The 21,104-nt window shown below is 44.9% G+C and overlaps 2 protein-coding genes across 5 annotated transcripts in view; one reads left to right on the forward strand and one right to left on the reverse strand.

The window, feature by feature from the left end:
* Window positions 1-21,104, reverse strand: part of LRRC34 (leucine rich repeat containing 34) — a 24,374-nt gene continuing 3,270 nt past the window's right edge. The window contains exons 1-11 of one of the 4 annotated variants that reach the window (XM_081862676.1): window positions 17,255-17,393; window positions 11,082-11,206; window positions 9,471-9,592; window positions 6,422-6,486; window positions 5,844-5,927; window positions 5,300-5,428; window positions 5,023-5,118; window positions 3,097-3,251; window positions 1,764-1,919; window positions 869-995; window positions 1-643 (exon numbers count right to left, since the gene is read on the reverse strand). In XM_081862676.1, coding sequence (XP_081718802.1) covers window positions 440-643; window positions 869-995; window positions 1,764-1,919; window positions 3,097-3,251; window positions 5,023-5,118; window positions 5,300-5,428; window positions 5,844-5,927; window positions 6,422-6,486; window positions 9,471-9,592; window positions 11,082-11,206; window positions 17,255-17,293 — 1,302 coding nt within the window. In that variant the 5' untranslated portion in view covers window positions 17,294-17,393 and the 3' untranslated portion in view covers window positions 1-439. Of the gene's footprint in view, window positions 644-868; window positions 996-1,763; window positions 1,920-3,096; window positions 3,252-5,022; window positions 5,119-5,299; window positions 5,429-5,843; window positions 5,928-6,421; window positions 6,487-9,470; window positions 9,593-11,081; window positions 11,207-13,074; window positions 13,172-17,254; window positions 17,394-21,104 lie in introns of those variants that run through there. The other 3 variants (XM_081862677.1, XM_081862679.1, XM_081862678.1) reach the window with 3 other exon arrangements.
* Window positions 17,343-21,104, forward strand: part of LRRIQ4 (leucine rich repeats and IQ motif containing 4) — a gene marked incomplete at its 3' end in the record, with an annotated part of 11,637 nt that continues 7,875 nt past the window's right edge. The window contains exons 1-2 of the mRNA XM_081862488.1: window positions 17,343-17,443; window positions 19,302-20,482. Coding sequence (XP_081718614.1) covers window positions 19,319-20,482 — 1,164 coding nt within the window. The 5' untranslated portion in view covers window positions 17,343-17,443; window positions 19,302-19,318. The remainder of the gene's footprint in view (window positions 17,444-19,301; window positions 20,483-21,104) is intronic.

The raw sequence follows: 21,104 nt of genomic DNA on the forward strand, positions 1-21,104 counted from the left end.
TTGATTTATATGGTGTTTTATTTCCAAAGAACCATGCCTAGCATAGGAGCCTTACTTTCAAGCTATTGAACATTCCTTAGTAGCCTCTTAAGTGTTTGAATTGTATGAAATCACAGGCTGCTTTGTATTATCACAGTAAGTGTTGCTCATGACGGTCCCAGTGCAGTTAAGAACCTATGGAACTCACTGAAAGCTCTGGAACTAGGGAGTCACAAGTACAGTAGTTAAAGTTCTGCTTTCAACAGGACCTGAAATTAGCTGTCGCTAGACTGGGATCCAGCACTTTCCCAGTTCAGTTTAATATAGTATTTATGGTTCAAAACCTTTTAAAATCAGTTCTCTAAGTAACTACATGCAATTGGTTGCAGGTTTGAGGCGCACATTATTTAAAAAAAAACAACCCCAAGATGCAAAGGCTTAAGAAAAAATATGTTGGCATTTACAAGTTTTCTGCAACAGGAGTTATTGCCAGAGACGCATTCTCATCGTGGTTATCAGGCTGTCCGTAACTCGGTGTCCAGTAATAGTGCCTCTTAAGGCCATGGGAGACTTCGGCAAAGTACGTGTTCCCATCCACTTCATATGGATCGACATCTGTGCCGGTTGGTTTCAGGCGACCGCTTTTAATTAACTCTGCAAATGCCTGAAACACACAGGGGAGATAGATATCTCTTGGTAAGAGGTCCTCGTTCTTTTAAGGGGAAATGCAGCCGTGGGTGGCTGCAACACTGGGAGAAGGAGATCAAACCCTCCCTCCACCGACCCCCCCCCCGCATTGTTTTTCTAATCCAAATCCTTCTTCCTCTATTTGTTTCAAGGGTTAGAAGGATGTCAGCTATTTCATTTCATAAGAAGACAACAGATGTACCACACAGCAGTCTTCATCAAATTTGTTCCCCCATATGTAGATATAGGAAAGGACTAGGTTTGTTTTCATTGACTCTGCAAGGGCCACCAGTCCTTTCCCAGATATGTTGTTGTTTGTCACTGCCAGCCTAGAGCGCAGAAGGATATAAGCAAAAAAACCAAGGTCATTGAGTAGATGCAGACAGCCAAGCAATCATAAATTACATAAATCCATATATGTGAGCCATTCTATTCTTTTCTCCCAGCAGCTACCAGCCATGAAGTCCACCCAGTCCCTCCCTTAACAGCCTCTGCTTCTTCCTGCCCACTAGCAAACCCAAGAGAGGAAGGATGTCCTGTTCCTCATGACTAGAAAACCCTCTGCTGCTGGTTTTTGAGATTTGAAGCAGTTGTTCTCTTCTGTTTTCAACTTTTCCTGATCTACCGTCATATCTGTTTACTGGGTTCACAGCAGGGATGAGGAAGAAGAGTGATTCAGTTTGCATCTCAAGGCAAACTTAAACGTGCAAGAAGAAATCCTTGCACTGATGGGACTCAATAGTTGACAACTGCTCAAAATTCCTAAGACAGCCCCCCCCCCCACGCAGGCTCTGATTGCACGAGTGACCCAAGAACTTACTTGGGGAGAGTGATACTTTTATGGTAGTCACAAGCAGCAGGTGATCTGAAAGGTGCAGTGTAACAGAAGTTGCTGTGGTGGGCCTTTTGGATTGGAAACTGCTTCCCCAGTGATGTCACCATCACCTCAACAGTTTTCTGGAGCTAGGCCCATGGGTCATTGTTGTGTTTACTGCAGACATATTTTGGTCTGAAGTATGGGCCATTCTGTGCTGCCTTATCCAAATGCCTGCGCTCACAGTAATGCATTATGGGAGTTAAGAGTTCTGTATACTAACGCTTGAAGAGTCCGATTATGTGTAGTAAGGGCCTCACTCAGATAGAAAGCACCATCGTCCTCTATCCTGTTAAAATTAAGGTCCAGGATTTCCAGGGTGGTGTTGTGTTTTAACAGCTTTCCCAAAAATTTAATACCATCCCGAGTAATTTTGTTGCTGAAAAGAGACAAGCGTACACATTTGTTTTCGTTCAGAAACATCGTTCAGAGGACAAAGTGGACTTTGTTCTACAAAAACTTAGGTTGCTATAAGTGAGCTAGTCTTCACTGTGCCACAAAACTCTTGTTTCTTTTAACTGTTAAGGGGCATTACTTTTTATTATATTTACCAGTCGCCTTGTAAAATAAATGCTGAAGTCATTGTACAAATAAAATGTGAATAAAAACATGACAATAAAACCATACTAAAGCCACATAAACTTAAGAGACAACTGGCATAAAAACCCAAATGCAAAATCTGCAAAATAAAATACTATGTATGTGTAGCACTGAGCAAGAACAGTCATGAAATATTTACAATAAAACCACCAACCACATTACAGGGACTTAAAACCAGATCTTAGGAGCCAGTGTAGTGGATATTGTAATTAAGAGCGTGTGCTGGAGAGCTGCCAATTCAATCCTGTTACTGTCATGAATACATGAGGTGGCCTTAGACCGGGTGTGGAAAACCTTTGGCCCTCCAGATGTTGCTGAACTACAAGCTCCCACCATCCCTGGCCATTGGCCTTGCTTGCTAGGGCTGATGGAATTGTAATTTAGAGACATGTGGAGAGCCAAAGGTTCCTCATCCCTACATTAGACAATCCATTATTCTCTCAGCCTCAACCTGCTCCCTCCATTCTGCAAAATGGCCTGCTGCAAGAAGTACCAGAAAAATGTATGTGAAGCACTTTGCATATTTAAACTGCATGATCTAAATCTTAAGCATTATTATTAAACATTGTACAGTCGTACCTTGGCTGACAAACGCCTTGCGAGTCGAACGTTTTGGATCCCAAACACCACAAATCTGGAAGTGAGTGTTCTGGTTTGCGAATGTTCTTTGGAACCCGAACGTCTGACATGGCTTACATGGCTTCCAATTGGCTGCAGGAGCATCATGCAGCCAATCAGAAGCTGTGCCTTGGTTTCTGAATGTTTTGGAAGTTGAACAGACTTCCGGAATGGATTCCATTTGACTTCCAAGGTATGACTGTATGTACAAGCACAGTTGTTTGAAACACTCAGTTAAAAATCGATCTTAGAAGTAGGTATCAAGTGCATCAGTTTTCATACACTGCATATCATTCTAATAGCTAAAATGCTATCTTTATAACTCAAGCTTCTCTTACCAGCTGAGATCAAGATATCGCAGGGTGCTGTTTTCATACAATGCATCACACAGACGTTCCATGCCAAAGTTCTTCATTTCGTGTTTACACAAATGCAGTTCAACAAGAGTGCAGTTGACTCTCAACATGAGGGCCGTGTGGATCGTGGTCTCTTCCTAAAGTTCCGTATTATTGAATTACAACTTGAACATAAGATGTTCTAGAGCCAGTGGGGATGTGTACCCTGCTCACATTACAAAATACATCTGGTCACTTCTATGGGGATAAATGCAGATGTGATGCACATTATCATTTGCTTTACTCCACAGGACAGGTACCGTATTTTTCGCTCCATAAGACACACTTTTTCCCTCCTAAAAAGTAAGGGGAAATGTGTGTGCGTCTTATGGAGCAAATGAGGGGGAGGCAGGCAGGAAAAGCCCCCAAGAGCCACACACAAGCTCCGTGTGGCTCTTGCGGGCTTTTCCCCAGGAGCAAGAAGGGACTCCTCCTCGTAGAAAAGGCCGCAGGAGCTGCACGCTCCTTAAAGGGTGCGCGGCTCCTGTGGGCTTTTGTGGGAGGTGGGGGAATTGCCATAGTCATGCGCAGCCTCTCCCAGCTAAAGAAGCCAAGACAGCCAGCGGGATGCATCCCGCTGGCTGTCTTGGCTTGTGCCATAGCCGCGCGCAGCCTCTCCGGCTGGGACAGCACACAGCCTGTCCGCTGCTCTTTGGGGCTGGGGGAAGAAATAATATTTTTTTTCTTGATTTCCCCCTCTAAAAACTAGGTGCGCCTTATGGAGCGAAAAATGCGGTATGTTCCATCCACCAAATTCTATTGTGCGAACATGTAGCATGTAATGCTAAGCCAAACCATTGCTTAGCTTGAATGTGTGAAGATTCCCAGAGAGGAGCTTGTGGCAGCTGTGCCCCTTCCCCAGTCCTTGTGTTCCCACACTGTTCTGAGCTAAGCCATGGTTTGGCTTAGTGCGTCATCTGAACCAGGGCTCATGCATTCTGTTGCTCCAGATAAACCATGATAACAGAACAAACCTTGATGACAGCCTGTGAGACAAACCACGAACCTGGGTTCAGAGGGCACACTTAGACAAACCATGGCTAAGTTCAAAGCAGAATAGCATCAGTAGGGCCAGAGAAGAAGCCAAGCAGCCAAAATCTCCTTTCCAGGAGCCCGCATGGTTGCACATCTCCACTAAGCCAGTTTGGCATAGCATTATGTGCAGACCAGCTCTGTACGTAACTAGCTATCCACAACATGAAGGTGTTTGGAGGTGGAGTTGCCCTGTGTTTAAATTCAAATACGCCTAACTCTAGGGTCCTGCTTTATGCTGAACCAAGGCTAATTGAATTGAATGTGAAAGCATCCCCTTGCGCTGCACCTGAGCATACAGCAACAGCTCTTGCTGAGATTAACAATAACATCTATATTAAGGAATGGGGAAAAGCAGAACTGGAGACTACTTACAGACAATAGGGTTTGAAAATTCTGCTGCCTAGCTTAATCTTTTGGAGATGTGCTTTCTGCCATTTACCTTGCAGTAAGGGTGGGCGGATGTCAGGCTAGTGGGGTGTGTGTGTGTGTGTGTTTGTTTCTAGATCTCTAAGATCCACCCACTAGAGCCAAGAGTTTGCACAGTGGGGCAGATATACACTTCAAATAGAAGGATAAAGGATACCTCTGAGAATTTGTCTTTAATATCAACTGAGCTCTCAGCCATCACACACAAAAATCTATTCCTTGTTCCCATCCCTGCCAAGTTTTCTTCATTTCAGTAGCCACAGAGAGAAAGAGAATTTTAGCTGTTATTGTTAAAACTGTTGAAAAGCTTTGTCAATGCTTATTCTTATTCCCTAGGCTTGTTTTCGATGCATCATTCCTGGCTCCTGGCTCCCCATTTCAAGGGAAACAATACAAAATGTTGCTTACCTCTTCGCTGTAGAGTATTGGCCGATTTAGATTTATGGCTTTGATTGCACTATTGTAATTCAAAACTGTTGCCAATGCTATGAGACTCTGTGTGCGCTGGAAATAAAAGACAAAAGACACAATCCAGAGTAAGGCAGGTGCATTTAGCTCCCACTGAGTAAACCCTCCATCTACAAGCAAGATTATATTTTGTCCCCCCAAACTCACAATGATATGTTTGAAACAGGCTTACATTTCTGTGCCTGTAGACGTGTCCTAAAATGGAAATTTTACTCACCAGATCTGTGTCTCCCAAATCTAACTTCTGCAAAGTGTTGTTAACTTGCAACATTGCTGCAAAATACATTCCTCCCTTGTTGTCGATCTTGTTGCCAGTCATTCTTAAGTGAAGCAGTGTTTCATTCCTCTAGGTGTGAAAAGTCAATTATTTCCAATATAATTGTAATCTAAACTCACCGAAATAGGTTATCTCCTAGAATACTGTTCATTGCTATGAAAAATAATAACCTGCTACTGCTACAATCCTGTAACATGCTTAAGAATCATATTTGGGCAGCAGGGACGGGAAGTACTAGTGTTAAATAATCCCTCAGCTGGGAGGCAGCCTGTGGTTTACCTAATTGATCCCCATTTCCTGAAACCAAGACAGCCTACACCCAAAGCACTGCTCTCAGTGGCAATTCTAAATAAACATGCTTCTGACTGCAGCTTTAAGCATTAAACAATTTAGTTCTGCAAGCTGATTTCTGAGTTCCAAAGTATTTTGCTTCAAAGGGGAAACTCGTGTAGCGTTCTTTCTTATCCAGCTGAACAATACTTACATGCAATGATTTAGCTATGAATTCTGCTCCCATGGTACCAATGTCATTAAACATCAGGTTCAGGTACAGCAGAGTATGATTATCCTGGAATACAAGGAAATTCAGCTTGCTGTCAATGTGTGGGTTCCGCCAGACCCTTCCTTCCCATTCTACCCAAAGCCTTGTCATCTGAAAACTGCAAAGCCATGCCCTTCCCAAGTGGATGCACACTGCATTCCAAGAACACCAAACTCCAGGCAGGCAGCGGGACCCCAGAAACCTCTCTGTGCTCTGAGTCTGAGATGCGCGTAGCAATGCCTTACCAACGACATTGATTAAGTCGCCCTGCATTTACACATTTCGCTAAACTCCGTTAAGTTCTTTATAATACGGTTTGTATTTCTTGTTTAAAATAAATTTTAAAAAAAAGATTTACAAAAAACCCCAAAACGATGTCCTGGAAGGAATGCAGCGCATCGTAAAGGAGAAAGTTACACGTATAAAGCTCACTTTTTGGAGAAGGTCAACTTAACAAATTGCAGCTACAAAATTCACAAATATCATTTAGCCCTGCCCTGCCCCCCCCCCGCAAGAAGTACCTGAAGGAAAGCTGCAATGTGTACTGCACCAGCGTCACTCAAAAGGTTATATCTCAGGTCAAGTCCTGAAAGAGCCGAGGAATACAGAAATGAGCAGGCTCCATGTTAACCTTAATGCATCACTTTTCGCCCAGTCCTTTTGTCTTAGCCACCAAATTCTCTGCACCTTTTCATCTACTGTAATTGCATTTCCATACATGAGACTTAGGATAACTGTCAAAGGACAGAATCCTGGGAACCGTAGTTTACCTCTCAAGAGCTACAATTACCAGCACCTTTAATAAACTACACTTTCCGATATTCTTTTTTTGGGGGGTGGGGGGAGGATAAGCTTTAAATGCACGGTGAGTACAAAAGTCGTCTTTCAAAGAAGCAGGTTTGTTGCACAATACCTCCAAACCAACTGCAATTGAATGCGCTGAATTTGGCATGATGCGACTGAATCCCACCTGAAAATAGTGACGGTCTGTAAGTGCCCTTCAAGTGGCTCTTGCTTCCTTTAGTTTTCTAATGTGTATATAAAACCTAGCCTCTCTTTTGCTTCCACTTATGCAACCCGCATAGGTTGGACACTTTCACTGGAGGACAAAAACAGAGCTTCATTATCGTGTGACTCTGAAATTCTGGATTGCCCCCCCCCAAAACCTGATGTCAAAGTTTAGTGCTCGTTCAGGGTCATGAGCCCTGTGTTTTGTGCCACCCACAAACAGAGCAATTGACACAGAAAATCGAGGTTACAAGTTAATGCCAAAAAAGTCCAACCTTCCTGCTTCAGTTGGGCTTGTCAACTGAAGGCAAAACCTTCTCCAGGGAAGAACACTCATTCGTGCGGCAGGTGGCTCTTCTCTCTTTGTCTATTCAGCATGAAATAATGCCTGCAGCTAATATAAGTAACTATGGGAAAGACTCAAAGGTGATTTAAGCCTCCCTTGGCAAAATACCCCATGTCCTGTTTGCACAAGAGCTGGCTTTTGCTCCAGCCCTGGGTTTGTTCTGTAGAGAATTCATAGGAAGAAAACCAGCTCTCAGTATCCAAGGCTCTGGATACCATGCAATGAGCTATTTCATAATGAAAGTTGCCGCTTAGGTTGTGCCTGCATCACGTTTCATTTCAGTATTAATTGCATCCAGCGCTATTTTCCTAGAAAAAGAGGCGGCAGAGCTCACCATGAACACCTCTCCTCTTCTCTTAAAATGGTAATGGCGCCCGCCTGAGAGGTGCCGGAACTGAGTTCCAGCAATTTCCGGCTGAAAAAAGCCCCGATTACACAATAGGTAATACTCTTTTTTTCCTTTTTTGGGCAGGGGGTAAGGAACCATTTCTCACCTGAGCGCCACATGTGCTTCTGGGAAATTTTCCAGGAGCTGCATGCCCAGAAGGAACAGTGGGAGGAGCAAGGAATATAAATGTTCAACGGTAACATTTATGCTCACTCACATGCTCCACACGCTTGCATGGCCTCCTCTACCCTCCACCCAGGGAAGCGTGAGGCATTATCAGAATTCAAGGGCATATTCCAGCCAGGCAAAATCACCCAAGGAGGATGCAAAGCAAGGCCAGTAAGTGGTGTGGCTTGGAAGATCCATTAGCGCTAAAAACAGAGGCTTGGAAAGTGGCCCTCAGTAGGTGATGTTGCCTTTGTGCTGAAAAAGGTTCCCTATCCCGGTAAAAGACTTCTGGGAGAAGATTTATAACGTATTGAAAAAATGTTGAAATATACATTAATAAGAAACCAGAGGCCTTTCTTCTTGGAATAACAGGTTTGGAATTGCCCAAGAAAGATGTCAAATTGTTTTTGTATGCCACAACTGCAGCAAGAATTTTGTTAGCTAAGAACTGGAAAACAAAGAAGTTCCAACAGTGGAAGAATGGCAGATGAAAATGATGAACTTTTTGGAGGTAGCCAACCTGACCGGAAGAGTCCGTGACCAGAAGGAGGAGGAGTACCAGGAGGAATGGATGAAATTTAAAGACTATTTAGTTAAATATGTTAAGATAACTTAATTGGAAAAGCTTGCAACTATCAGATAGGCTTAGGCTTTAAATATGTAATGTTAGGAATTAATATGTTTAAAGCTAAAATAGAAAGAAAGAAAGATGTTAAGTGATTAAGTTAATTACCGTATTTTTCGCCCTATAGGACGCACTTTTTCCCCTCCAAAAATGAAGGGGAAATCTGTGTGCGTCCTATGGGGTGAATGCAGGCTTTTGCTGAAGCTTGGAGAGCGAGAGGGGTCGGTGCGCACCGACCCCTCTCGCTCTCCAGGCTTCAGGAAGCTATCCGCAAGCCTGGGGAGCCCGTGGGAGTTCCCGCAGGGCTCCCTAGGCTGGGGATAGCATCCTGCTGCCCAGAGTGCGGGGCGCGCTGAAACCACGCCGGGGGGGGGGGGAATATTTTTTTTCTTTATTTCCCCCCCCCCAAAAAAAACTAGGTGCGTCCTATAGGGCAAAAAATACGGTATATGAGAAAATTGGTTTTAGAAAACTGTTAAAATGATATACACTGAAATTCAACTAGGGGGATTCGAGGAAGCCACTTAACAATGTCACTAAGATTGGTTCAAATACAGCTGAGATTTATGTCTGTCTGTTTGTTTGTTAAAATTCTTTTTGGAAAATCAATAAAAAAAATTGAGGGGAAAAAAGAAAAAGGTTCCCTATCCCTGGCTTACAGAAAGGGGGGTATGTGAGTCTGAAAGGCATTTCCTATAGTTGATCTTGTGCACAAAAACTGCTCTGTGGATCAGGTTGCAAATCCAAAATAAAGATTTTTGATGGTTCTTTGTTTGCTCAGTCCTCCACCCTGGGCTAAGTGCAGGCATGGGTGTGATAAGGAATGTTTTCAGTGCTCACCCACAGCACAGAATAAGCAACAGAGAAAAATTGCCTACATTAGTAGCTTAAGGTAGTTAGTAGCTTACCCCCTGGAAGGCTGAATATTTCTCAATATGCACATATGAAAAGACAGACAAAGGAAGTGGGCAGAGAATGGAACTAAAGCTATCAATTAGTCTGTTTTTCAAAGGCTTAAATAAAAACAAGACATACCTGTAAGAAACATATTATTTGTAAAAATTGTAGCCAGGATTTGAAAATCGTCATCTGTCACCTTCTGCACAGGTATCAAGCGGTTATTTCCAGCAATTTTTATAGTGCTTTTCTTTTTCAACCTGTTACGATGTAAATGGGAAAGTTGATTGTTGTGGTGGTTTGGTTTCTCTTAGTGCTTCAAAAATTACTTCTGGACTCATAGCAGCTCCTCTTCAATAAAACTTTTAGTAGAAAGTGATCAATTTATATAATCACAATGTGGATGGCAGTTTAAAAGGAAACTTTATGTACAGAATTATCAATTTAGCGTAAGGTTACCAGATTTTTTTCAATGAATTCGGGGACACTTTTCAACTTCCTACTAAATACCGTATTTTTTGTCCCATACGGCGCACCAGCCCATAGGACGCACCTAGTTTTTTGGGAGGGAAATAAGGGGGGGATTTTATTTCCCCCCCAGGCGCGGGGCTGGGGTGGGGGAAGCCCGAGCTTCCCCCGAACCCAGCCCCCCGAACATGCAGCTCTCCGCAAGCGGTGGGAGAGCTGCACGAAGCCCAAAGCCTGGGGGGCGCGGAGCTTAGCGCCCCCCAGGCTTCTGGGTCCAGGCAGCTCTCCGCAAAGCGGTGGGAGAGCTGCGTGACTTTGCGCAGCTCTCCCACGGCTTGCGGATAGCTTCTTGAAGCCTGGAGAACGAGAGGGGTCGGTGCACACCGACCCCTCTCGCTCTCCAGGCTTCAGCGAAAGCCTGCATTCGCCCCATAAGACGCACACACATTTTCCCTTCATTTTTGGAGGGGAAAAAGTGCGTCCTATAGGGCGAAAAATATGGTAGACGGGTTTTGTCAGGGGACTGATTTGTAAATCCGGGGACTGTCACCAGGAAATGGGGACATCTTGTAACCTTAATTTAGCTGCTTCAAGGGGAATGAGACCATGATGCAATCTGCCTCCCTTTCTTTTGCATTTTTATTGTACATTCTAGGAAAACTAAGTGCTTCACATCTCAATAATGGTAAAAATATCTCAATAATTTTACAACAGCCGAGTAAAGAAGCTCAGCAGAATTCTATCCTCATGTTACAGATGGGGAGGAGGCTGCAGCGAGGTTTCTAGTTATCATGACTGCTGTGGTAATACCTGGTGAAATCTCAGAAGCTGGCGGTTGTGTGAAGAGCAAATGTCTGTGTGTGGGTGGGGTGATGGCTTCAGAAAGATGCAAAGTTTCCTGTCTTTCCTCATACCTAGTAGTGTACAAAATAATAAAGTATAGGCAAGTCTGCATAATTTGCATATTCTATAATGTATCTATATGGGTTTTTTTGTTTTGCTTGGTTGGTTGGTTGGTTGGTTGGTTGGTAGTAAGTCGCTTTGGGTTGCCTTGGGCAACATAAAGCAACCAATAAATTAAATAACAACAACAACAACAACAACAACAACAACAACAACAACAACAACAACTTACGGATTGCAGAAGCCAGCTTAATTGCTGCAGAATTTGGTTATATCTCAGCATATAATGTTTGCATTTTAAAGCACAGCATATAAAAGCCCAACTTAACAGTTCAAAATCGTATTGTTTTAGTCTCCACAACGTAACTATTCGCTTACGTTTCTTCGTCCTGCTTCACTTCTTGGAGAATGCGGACTATGAAGGGGTTCTCAGGGTGTTTTAGTTCTTCACACGCTAGAGAATATTGCTGGTCAAGGCTTATGTATTTTGGCATAGTATCTACCTGGGGGGGGGGGGGGGGAAAGACAATTGACTAGACATCATGTATGAAGAGAATAATAACAATGGATACAGCAGCAGGAGAAAACGTCTGTCAGCCTCAGGGCCTCATTTCCTTCTGCACAAGTTTCCAAAGGTCACAAGTGGCAGCAAAAGTAGGTGGAGCAAGGAATGTACATTTTACCTTTGTACAGTAGGCTAATTTTTACACATGCTCACACATCCCTCTCTGTTCTACATCCAGGGGAGGAAGAGGTATTATCACAGTTCAAGGCTACATTCCAGCCAGGCGAATGAGGCTGCTGAGTGGCAGAGAGAAAGACAAATTAGGAGGCGCTTTCAGAGAGAGAGAGAATGCAGTGGCCCTGCCCATGTCAACATGCGGCCTCCAACAGAGAATGCAATTTCCCTCCCTTCCGTAAGACATAACAACAAGGGAGTTGCTTTTCTATGCAGCCCAATTAGTGCCATCTCTCCAATACAAACTGGGCATTAAAGTCCTGGCGGCAGAGTTATTTTGTGTGCACGCCCACTGCTTCACCCAGGGACATAATAACCCCAGAGGAAGTAAGCATAGGGTAGCCAAGATGGTGCCATTCATACTCTAAAGGGTCCCAGCTAGCTTGGTCAATAACCAGGGATGATGGGAGTTGTAGTTACCAACACCTGGAGGGCACTGTGTTGGGTAACCCTGAAGCTGACCGGGCAAATGCTGCTTCCAGTTACCAATTCTTCTTCACATAGGAGCCAAGGTCCCTTCCTCCCCCCTCAATAAAATATTTTAAGGAACTGCCCCCCCCCATCAAAGTTGATGGGTATTGCCATTCAAACAGTGTGTGTCTGCTGTGTCATGGGATCAATTATGTGGGACGGGGCTTACTTGCCCCTCCCCATATTTTTTTCAAGTTGGCATTCCTGCTTCTGCATCCATACAAACAAAATGCTAACAGACCAATTCTAAACACAATTGTTTGGAAGAACGTAAGCTGGTTCCAGTGGAATTTTTTTCTAAGTAGCTTTGTTCAGGGTTACACCTAGAGCATGGAAGGAGAAGGAGCGGGAGGAACACTACTGGGGAACACTACTGGGGGGGTCATATGATCCCAGTTAATCCCTTTGAGCTGAGTAGTACTTGCTTCCAAGTCGGCAAGCAAAAGGCTCAGGCTGCCCGCCTGCCTGCCCTGGGCTCAATGGGAGTATATACCCCATGGACAAAGGGGTTTTCCAGACAAATGTTCATTGTGGTACAGGTGCTGCTCATGCACACAAGTTTTCTCCCAGCATCCACACAATAATGTCTTCAGCATCAGGATACCAGCTTGTATCCTTCCCCATTCAATCAGGATTTGCCCTATCTGTACACAGAAGCAGTGGGAATAGCCTTTCCCCGTGCACCCCCCCTTCGTTTAAATATGCCAGGGAGGAGCAGGTCACTGTCTGTCAGCTGATGCCACCCACAGGATGACAGACACCCCATCATCTCCTCTCCTTAATCCCCACACAAAAACTGAAAATAAATTTATAGCAGCTCCCAACTAAAAATATTGGCCTCCGTTCTAATACTGTACTTCACTGGAATTCCGCGTGGCAACGATTTTCAGATTAATCCCACAGGAGCCAATCCTTTGCACAGTTGCTTGTGAGCAAACCCCACTAAAAGCAGTACAGTACTTCTGAGTAAGCGCGCGCAGATTTTGCACACCGACACTGCTTGAAGAAAAATAATCCCTTTTTGTAAATCCAATTCTGCTTTGTCGATCGTAGGGCAAAAAGTCAGGGCACCGCTGCCCAGAGCCTGGCACCCACCGCGCCTTTGGGGAACCGTGAAACCCCAGGATTAAGACCGCAACCCCCTCCAATTGCGCCACTTACCTCCTGCTGCTGTTGCCCCCGAGACGCTTTTTATTTATTTTTTAATTTTTTGCAGAGCGCGCGCGCCAAGACAACCAACTCCGCCCCGATCGCGGTTGCTATAGTGACTGGGCACGCGCTTCTTTTTTCGCCTGCGTCCCGGGGGATTCCTGAATGCGCCTGCGCCCCTACAGTTTCAGCGTACAAGATCCCGGGTAAGAAGGGACCTCGCGCCAACCGCCTTTCCCTACAAAGGCAACTAGCAAGAGGGCCTGGCGACCGCCTGTTCTCGGGCTCCGTTGTAATTCAGTAAAGCACCACAGCGCGCCTACACCCCGGGTCTCCTTTGCAAAGCATGCAAAGTATTAGCAAAATAATGAGAAAGCGGCATAGCTCAGTGGGTAGAGCATCTGCTTTGCATGCAGAGGATCTCAGGTTCAATCCCGAGCATCTCCAGGTAGGGCTTGGAAATGTTCGTTGTATGGAACATGGTAGATCTGCTGCCAGTCTACCATTTGTTTCATTACAATGCAGCTTCCTATGTTCATTGATCTTTCCTTCATAATGCATTTCCTTTGGCGAAGGTTGGTGGCATCTGAGCCCCGGTACATGGAAAGCAAAGCTAAATGGTGACCATGAACATGTACAAGGGTGCCTTACCTTTATTAGTGAGTTAGTACAGCTAGTGCCCCTCCTGCCAACCAAGCAGTTCGAAAGCACGTCAAAGTGCAAGTAGATAAATAGGTACCGCTCTGGCGGGAAAGTAAACGGTGTTTCCGTGCGCTGCTCTGGTTCGCCAGAAGCGGCTTGGTCATGCTGGCCACATGACCCGGAAGCTGTACGCTGGCTCCCTCGGCCAATAAAGCGAGATGAGCGCCGCAGCCCCAGAGTCGGTCACGACTGGACCTAATAGTCAGGGGTCCCTTTACCTTTACGTTACAGCTAGTGCCCACGCAGATGAGGTTAGCAAGAAGTGCTCACGTGAGGTTGAGAGAGGATGACCTCCAAACTACTCATGCTATAAAACACATAAAGGGCTGAGCCCATGCCCTTAGGACTTTTAAGGGCAGGGGTGACTAGCCTTTTTCTCTCTGGGTACCCTATTCCCTCCGGGGTGGGGTGGGCACGTGGCGGGGGTGTGTGGGGTAGGATGAGATGGAAAAGTGCGCAAAGCAGCAAATGTGATTTTTACCCAGTAGGCTAGTTTCTTCAAACTTGCATGCCCTTCTCTATCCCCTAAATAAATATTCCAAGCAGTCAAATATACTTGATTGTGCAAAGCAGGGCAGGTGAGCAGTGTGGCTCAGGAGGGAGTGTAGAATGGGTGGAACCCCAAGGACCAGATAGCGAGGCTGAAAGGGCTGGATTTTGAGCCCCAGCACCTGGGACCGGAACCCTGTTGCCCTCCAGATGCTGTTGAACATTCTTTGTTGGCATCCCTCTGTCTCTGGAAACCATGGGAGGGAAGTCGAACTGCAGGAGAATCGCAGCGCCTGAAGTGACCTGTGTGGAGTGCAAGCCTGGGCAGTGTGTATGGAGGTCCTGGGCTGTCTAGCCCAAGACAACAAGACCCACCCCCCAGCCTGGCTGATGTGGTCCAAAGGAAATCAAAGCAATACATCTGGCACCAGTATGGCTACAGCTCTCCTTATCCCTCTGATCATTGGCCATGCCGGCTGGGTCTGAGGGAAGTTGAAGTACAGCAACCTCTGTCTGCCCTACATGCTTCAGAAGGTTCTGTGAACTATTCCCACAGAGCACACTGAGTTCATGCGCTGGGGCTAAGCATCACTTGCAAGGGAATATCAGTAACGACAGACAAGGTGCCCATCATGAAGTTTGTCCATAGTTACTTATTTTCAAATTGAGGAACCATAGAGATCTTGGGTTGCGTAATGGGCTAGTATGCTTGGCTCTTAACCAGAAGGTTGGCGGTTTGAGCCCACCCTGGGATGGCTGTGGGCAGAAATTCTGCATTGCAGGAGGTTGGACCAGATAACTCTCGGGACCCCTTTCAACACACAATTCTATGATTCTGTGATAAACATCCAAAGAAGTCAGTCCTCTGGAAAAGTTTGAAACCCACTGTTGCAGACTATTGCCCTGTTTTAGATGGGGGTCTGCTGTGCAAAGACAACCGAGGATGGTTACAGGCTGTGCTTTCAAGTCCAAAGATGGATACTGCACCCCTTGTAAGTTATGCCAATTTAACACGTTTGTCCATATTTCTTTATTTGGCACTATTAATGATGCTTCTGTTTGTTGGGAAGCAGCAGTGAAATGATGTGCAAGCCACTGCAGCCACTTATTCTTGGCCACTGAATAATTTTTCCTCTTTCCCTTGCCCTAGCTTGTAGCTGTTAATATAAAATTCCAGTCAAATCTAGACAAAACAGCAGGAGATGCTTGCAAGATAGTATGAATCAGAAGACATACTATGAAGCTGGTAAACAGCAAAACTTTGGACACAGGATGTATCTTCCTGATTGGGAACTCTTACTCAAAGCTATGAAAGCCAGTCACCAGGGCACAGATTCCTACCATACATTTAAAGCATATCCAACACACATTTAAAGCACACAACATCCCTCAAAGATTCCTGGGGGCTCTGGTTTGTTAAGAGTGCTGGGGCTTGAAGCTCTGTGAGCAGAAAGGTACAGTTCACAGGATTCTTTGGGGGAAGGCATGTACCGTATTTTTCGCCCTATAGAACACACTTTTCCCCCTCCAAAAATGAAGGGGAAATGTGTGTGCGTCCTATGGGGCGAATGCAGACTTTCGCTGAAGCCTGAAGAGCGAGAGGGGTCAGTGAGGTTGTGCAACTCTGCCATCGCTCTCGGACCCGTTCTGGGGGCTGGGGTTGGGAGAAACCTGGGCTTCCCCCGTCCCCAGCCCCGCAAGCTCCGGGAGCGATGGCAAAGCTGCACAACCTCACCTTCGCTCCCAGACCCCCAGCCCCGATTCATCCCGCTCGCTGTCATGGCTTCTTTGCTCTTTGGGGCTGGGGGGGGGAAATAATTCCCCCCTTTATTCCCCCCCCAATAAGTGCGTCCTATGGGCCGGTGCGCCCTATAGGGCGAAAAATATGGTATTTAAAATGTGAATTGGATATGCTTTAAATGAATGGAGCGGATCTGCTGCAGATCTGTTTGTGCCTCCAACATGGACCTGTCTTGGCATTAAACGGTATGCTAATTAATTATTTGTGTTCAGTAGTATAATTAGGTTTCGGTAAACAGAGGTACCTGCCCTTGAGACAACCTGGACAAGAGGTATAAAATAGCCAAGAAAAGTTGTGTAATACATTGGCAGCTGTTAAAAGATCACATTAAATTATGTAAGGCTTTCTTTCCTGTTTGTAATAACTGGACCTGTTTTCAAGGTGCCAGATGCAAGGCTGCTTGGAGGTTTCGTACAAGCAAGAATTCAGGCAAAACAACAAGAAGATTACGCCTTCTCGTTATGGAGGGTTATTCTCCCATTCCTCCCAGGAAATGAATGTGGTACATATACCTCAAAACCAACCTGTGAAGTAGATTAGGCTAGGAGAACACAACTTTACATAATGCCACAGTGAGTTTCAGGATCTAGACAACGTCTCCGTGGGCCAAGGCTCTACCCACTGCACCATACTGCCAGTCATTATGAAATAAATTAGGCTAGGAGAACACAACTTTACATAATGCCACAGTGAGTTTCAGGATCTAGATAACGTCTCCGTGGGCCAAGGCTCTACCCACTGCACCATACTGCCAGTCATTATGAAGTAAATTAGGCTAGGAGAACACAACTTTACATAATGCCACAGTGAGTTTCAGGATCTAGACAACGTCTCCGTGGGCCAAGGCTCTACCCACTGCACCATACTGCCAGTCATTATGAAATAAATTAGGCTAGGAGAACACAGCTTTACATAATGCCACAGTGAGTTTCAGGATCTAGATAACGTCTCCGTGGGCCAAGGCTCTACCCACTGCACCATACTGCCAGTCATTATGAAGTAAATTAGGCTAGGAGAACACAACTTTACATAATGCCACAGTGAGTTTCAGGATCTAGACAACGTCTCCATGGGCCAAGGCTCTACCTACTGCACCATGCTGCCAGTCATTATGCCGCCGCCAGGATGCTATTTGGTTGCTATATATTAAATTTTCTCTGATCCTACAGCTCCCCAACCCGCCCCTGCTTTTACTGTTACCTGGGAGGTTGAGGCCAACTCCAAGAGGAAGCTATCCATGGTGGTGGTTGTGGTATTATTATGATATCTGAGGTAAATGTGAGCTCATCAGCCTCTCCTCCTCACAGCTTTCCTTTCCTCTCATATCGGAGTCTGCCTATTGAAGATCAGACAGAGCCATCCATCCCAAGTACTTTTATGACATCAGAGGTACGTGAACGAATCACATTCACTCCGTTTGAATTTTGACAGTTGGGTCAGAATTCAGGAAGAAACTCTGCAGTTAGGGGAAACTGGGGTGGAAGACAACCTCTGGATGCTACTGCCAGCGATTCCCAGCGTCACATCCATATCAGACATTTAAAACACATGGCTCCCCCCCCCCCGCCCAAAATAATCCTGGGAATTCTAGTTTAACCCTCACAGAGCTACAGTTCCCAGCACCCTTAACAAACTACAGTTCCCAATACAAAAAGGGTGGCATTCAAGTTTTACTCAGAGAAGACCTATTAACATTAATGGATCCCAGTCAGGGTCATTAATTTCAGTGGGGTCTACTCTGAGCAAAATTTATTTGAAGATCATTCCAAGTTTGCAATCAGCCATGCTCCCTCCTCCTCCTTCTTGCCATTGTTTGCTGTTTTATACAGTAAAGTTAAAGGTACCCCTGACCGTTAGGTCACGTTGCGGATGACTCTGGGGTTGCAGCACTCATCTCGCTCTATAGGCCGAGGGAGCCGGCATTTGTCCACAGATAGCTTCCGGGTCATGTGGCCAGCATGACTAAGCCACTTCTGGTGAACCAGAGCAGTGCACGGAAATGGCGTTTACCTTCCCGCCGAAGAGGTGCCTATTTATCTACCTGCACTTTGACATGCTTTCGAACTGCTAGCTTGGCAGGAGCTGGGAACGAGCAACGGGAGCTCACCCCACCGTGGGGATTCGAACCGCTGACCTTCTGATCGGCAAGCCCTAGGCTCTGTGGTTTAGACCACAGAACCACCTGCGTCCCTATGTTTATACAGTAGGGTGGCTCAAAAGTAGGTATACTGCTTCAGAAGCCACTTTCTTTTTTCTTGATTCAAGTTCTCATCATTCACAATATCAGTAAAGAAAAAATATTTATTTATCTGTTTGTTTGGATATACTATATAATTTATCCTGCTTCTGCTAGTCACAATGTGGAACAAACCTACTAAATATTATTGTGGGCCTTCCTTTGTTAGTTAATGGTTCAGAATGGTTGGTTGACATTTCCTCAGTGAGAGTGAACGAATGGTTAGGAGATATTTGGAGATTAGCTGGAAGTGGAGGCATTGTGGGGTGTATACATCACTCTTTTGGGATCTGTGATGTTTCCCCAATGTTACTGTATTATTGCTGTCTGGAGGGGAACTCTTGCACTATTATGCAACAAAAGCAAGACAAAACACACACATTTGTGGTATGAAATGTTTACAGAATTTCAGCAGGAAGCTATAGGACCTGCACTGACTGGAAATAAAGCAGAGTATATCCACCCTGAAACTCTTGTAGGGACAGACGGTATTGAAAGTAGGATTGCATATAACTACCTCAATGCCTTCATGACGACAAATTATCATGAGTGCACTATAAACAGGACACCTGGAGGAGCACCAGTGTTACAAAAATGCTCCCTTCCCAAGGAAACCAAAACTCAGGGAGTTTGGAACTTTTCACTGCTCAGCAAAGTAGGGAGCATGTAATAATATAACCCAAAAATCTTGATTTGGTTAAGTTCACATGATTAGATTCTTTTACTTCAGCTCAAGAGTAGGTTAAGTGCCAAAAATTCCTCCTACATTTCTCGCAGAACTATTTCTCCACAACAACACTACTTCAAGCACAACATCCCCAAAATTTGGGAAGAGATTCAAATCCTACCTGAATCTTCCTGGATTCAGTGCCATATCCTAAACATCATTTACACTGCCCCTTACTAAAGAAATAGTTGGGATTTATGAATGAAAACAACCTATTTTGTTTATTCTTCATAAAACGGGGTTTAAAGGAATGTCTCCAATTTCATTCCCCCCTTTTTTTGCAGCCAAAACTAGGTTTACAATGATTGCTACCTCCAAGAGTTTTGTTACCGCCGAAATAGTGTCCCAACTCTCTGAAAAATGGGCCACCATTCCGGAAGAGGATGACGCGGAAGAGACACAAGAAGAGGTTAATGTTGTTGTTGGTGCTGATGATGTTGGTGTTGAAGAGGTAATAGAGGAAAGGTTGGCAGATGAAGAACCCAAAGAGGAGGTGGTAGTGCCAGTGCAGATCACAGACCGCATCTTTTTTCTTGATTTGGCCAACAAAAAACTGGAAACCATCCCATGGCAGGTTTTTGAACTGGAAGACTTGGAGGAATTGCATCTGGAGAGAAATATAATCAGTAGTATCCCAGAAAGTATAAATCGGCTTAGAAATGTGAAAGTCCTTTATTTGAATAAGAACAACATACAAGACCTATGTGAGGAACTTGGAGAACTGAAAAGTCTCCAGAGCTTGGATTTAAGCAGTAATCCACTCCCTCTGAGTTCACTGAATATCATTAGTAAATTGAGGGCACTTTGCCAGCTCAGATTATATGATGTCAACCTGGAGGAATTTCCAGTGGAAATCTGCAAACACCTCCATCATCTAGAATTGCTGGGACTCTCTAGTAACAATCTGAATTGCCTTCCCAAGGAAATTGTCAATTTGACCAAACTGAAAGAGATTTATCTAAAGAAGAACAAATTTGAAAATTTCCCACCAGAACTTTTTCAACTCTCTAATTTAGAAATAGTAGATCTAGAAGAAAATAGTCTGAGCCTCATTCCAGAAGACATTTCCTCCCTGCAGAAATTGTCCCAGTTCTTTGTTGCAGTTAACAGCCTAGCATCTTTACCCGATACAATGAGTAAATGCCCGAACCTATCTGTGCTTGATTTGTCTAGTAACCTCTTGCGCAAACTTCCACGATCGTTTAAGGAACTGACAGAGATGAAGGAATTTTCAATGTCTCGGAATAGCCTGGCAACTTTCCCGCGCCAGATTCGCCGCTGGAGGTCACTCATTGTGGTTTACTTGAAAAATTGTGCCCTGGAAGCGCTGCACCCTTCTTTCGCCAAGCTAACCAGCTTAATAATACTAGATCTAAGTGAAAATCTCCTAGAGGTGTTTCCAATAGAGATTTGTTCGTTGGAAAATCTGGAAGTGTTGTTACTTGATGACAACTTACTATGTGAGGTAACTGAAATTCAGTTAAAACCTTATTTTAAAAAGCAGGGGCACCAGGGCAAAACTACACATGTTGGCAGCAGACAGATGTCCAGATGTCACTCGCTGGGATGGGTGGAGCCATTATGCTAGCATCCCTGGAGCAGTGTTGCACAGTGATACAAGCAAAAAGAAGAAGAAAAAGCCTTAGACCAAGGAGTTTATAATTTAAAAATTGTAAACTGCTTTTAGAAATCTCTCTTTAATGTTTGCATGCCTGTTTCTTTTCTGGATTACCTGAATCCAGGTAATCCACTTCCTGAACTTCTGTCAGTCTTGGATTCTCTAAGCAGGCAATTAGACTCTGAGATGCCCTATTATTACAGCACCATCTATGTGGGAGGGGCTCCTCATAGAGATTCAGGTGAGCCCTTCCCAACCTTCATCTTCACAGAGTTAAGGATTTGCAAGCTTGGGCAAATCCAATATTTGAGGAGTGGGGTCTTAAGGGGTAGGTGGGTGTGGGGAGAACCCAAACAGCACGCTCTGTGGGCAGGAGATACTGAGTTGACCAGGGGTTGGCAAGGTTTACCTTGCCTGGGCTGGTTCACTTCAGTGGAGATCCCTCTGTGGGCTGGAGCGCATGAAGCAT

Source organism: Podarcis erhardii (genome assembly GCF_964252035.2).
Source record: "Podarcis erhardii genome assembly, chromosome: 5".
NCBI classification, from domain to species: Eukaryota; Metazoa; Chordata; class Lepidosauria; order Squamata; family Lacertidae; genus Podarcis; species Podarcis erhardii.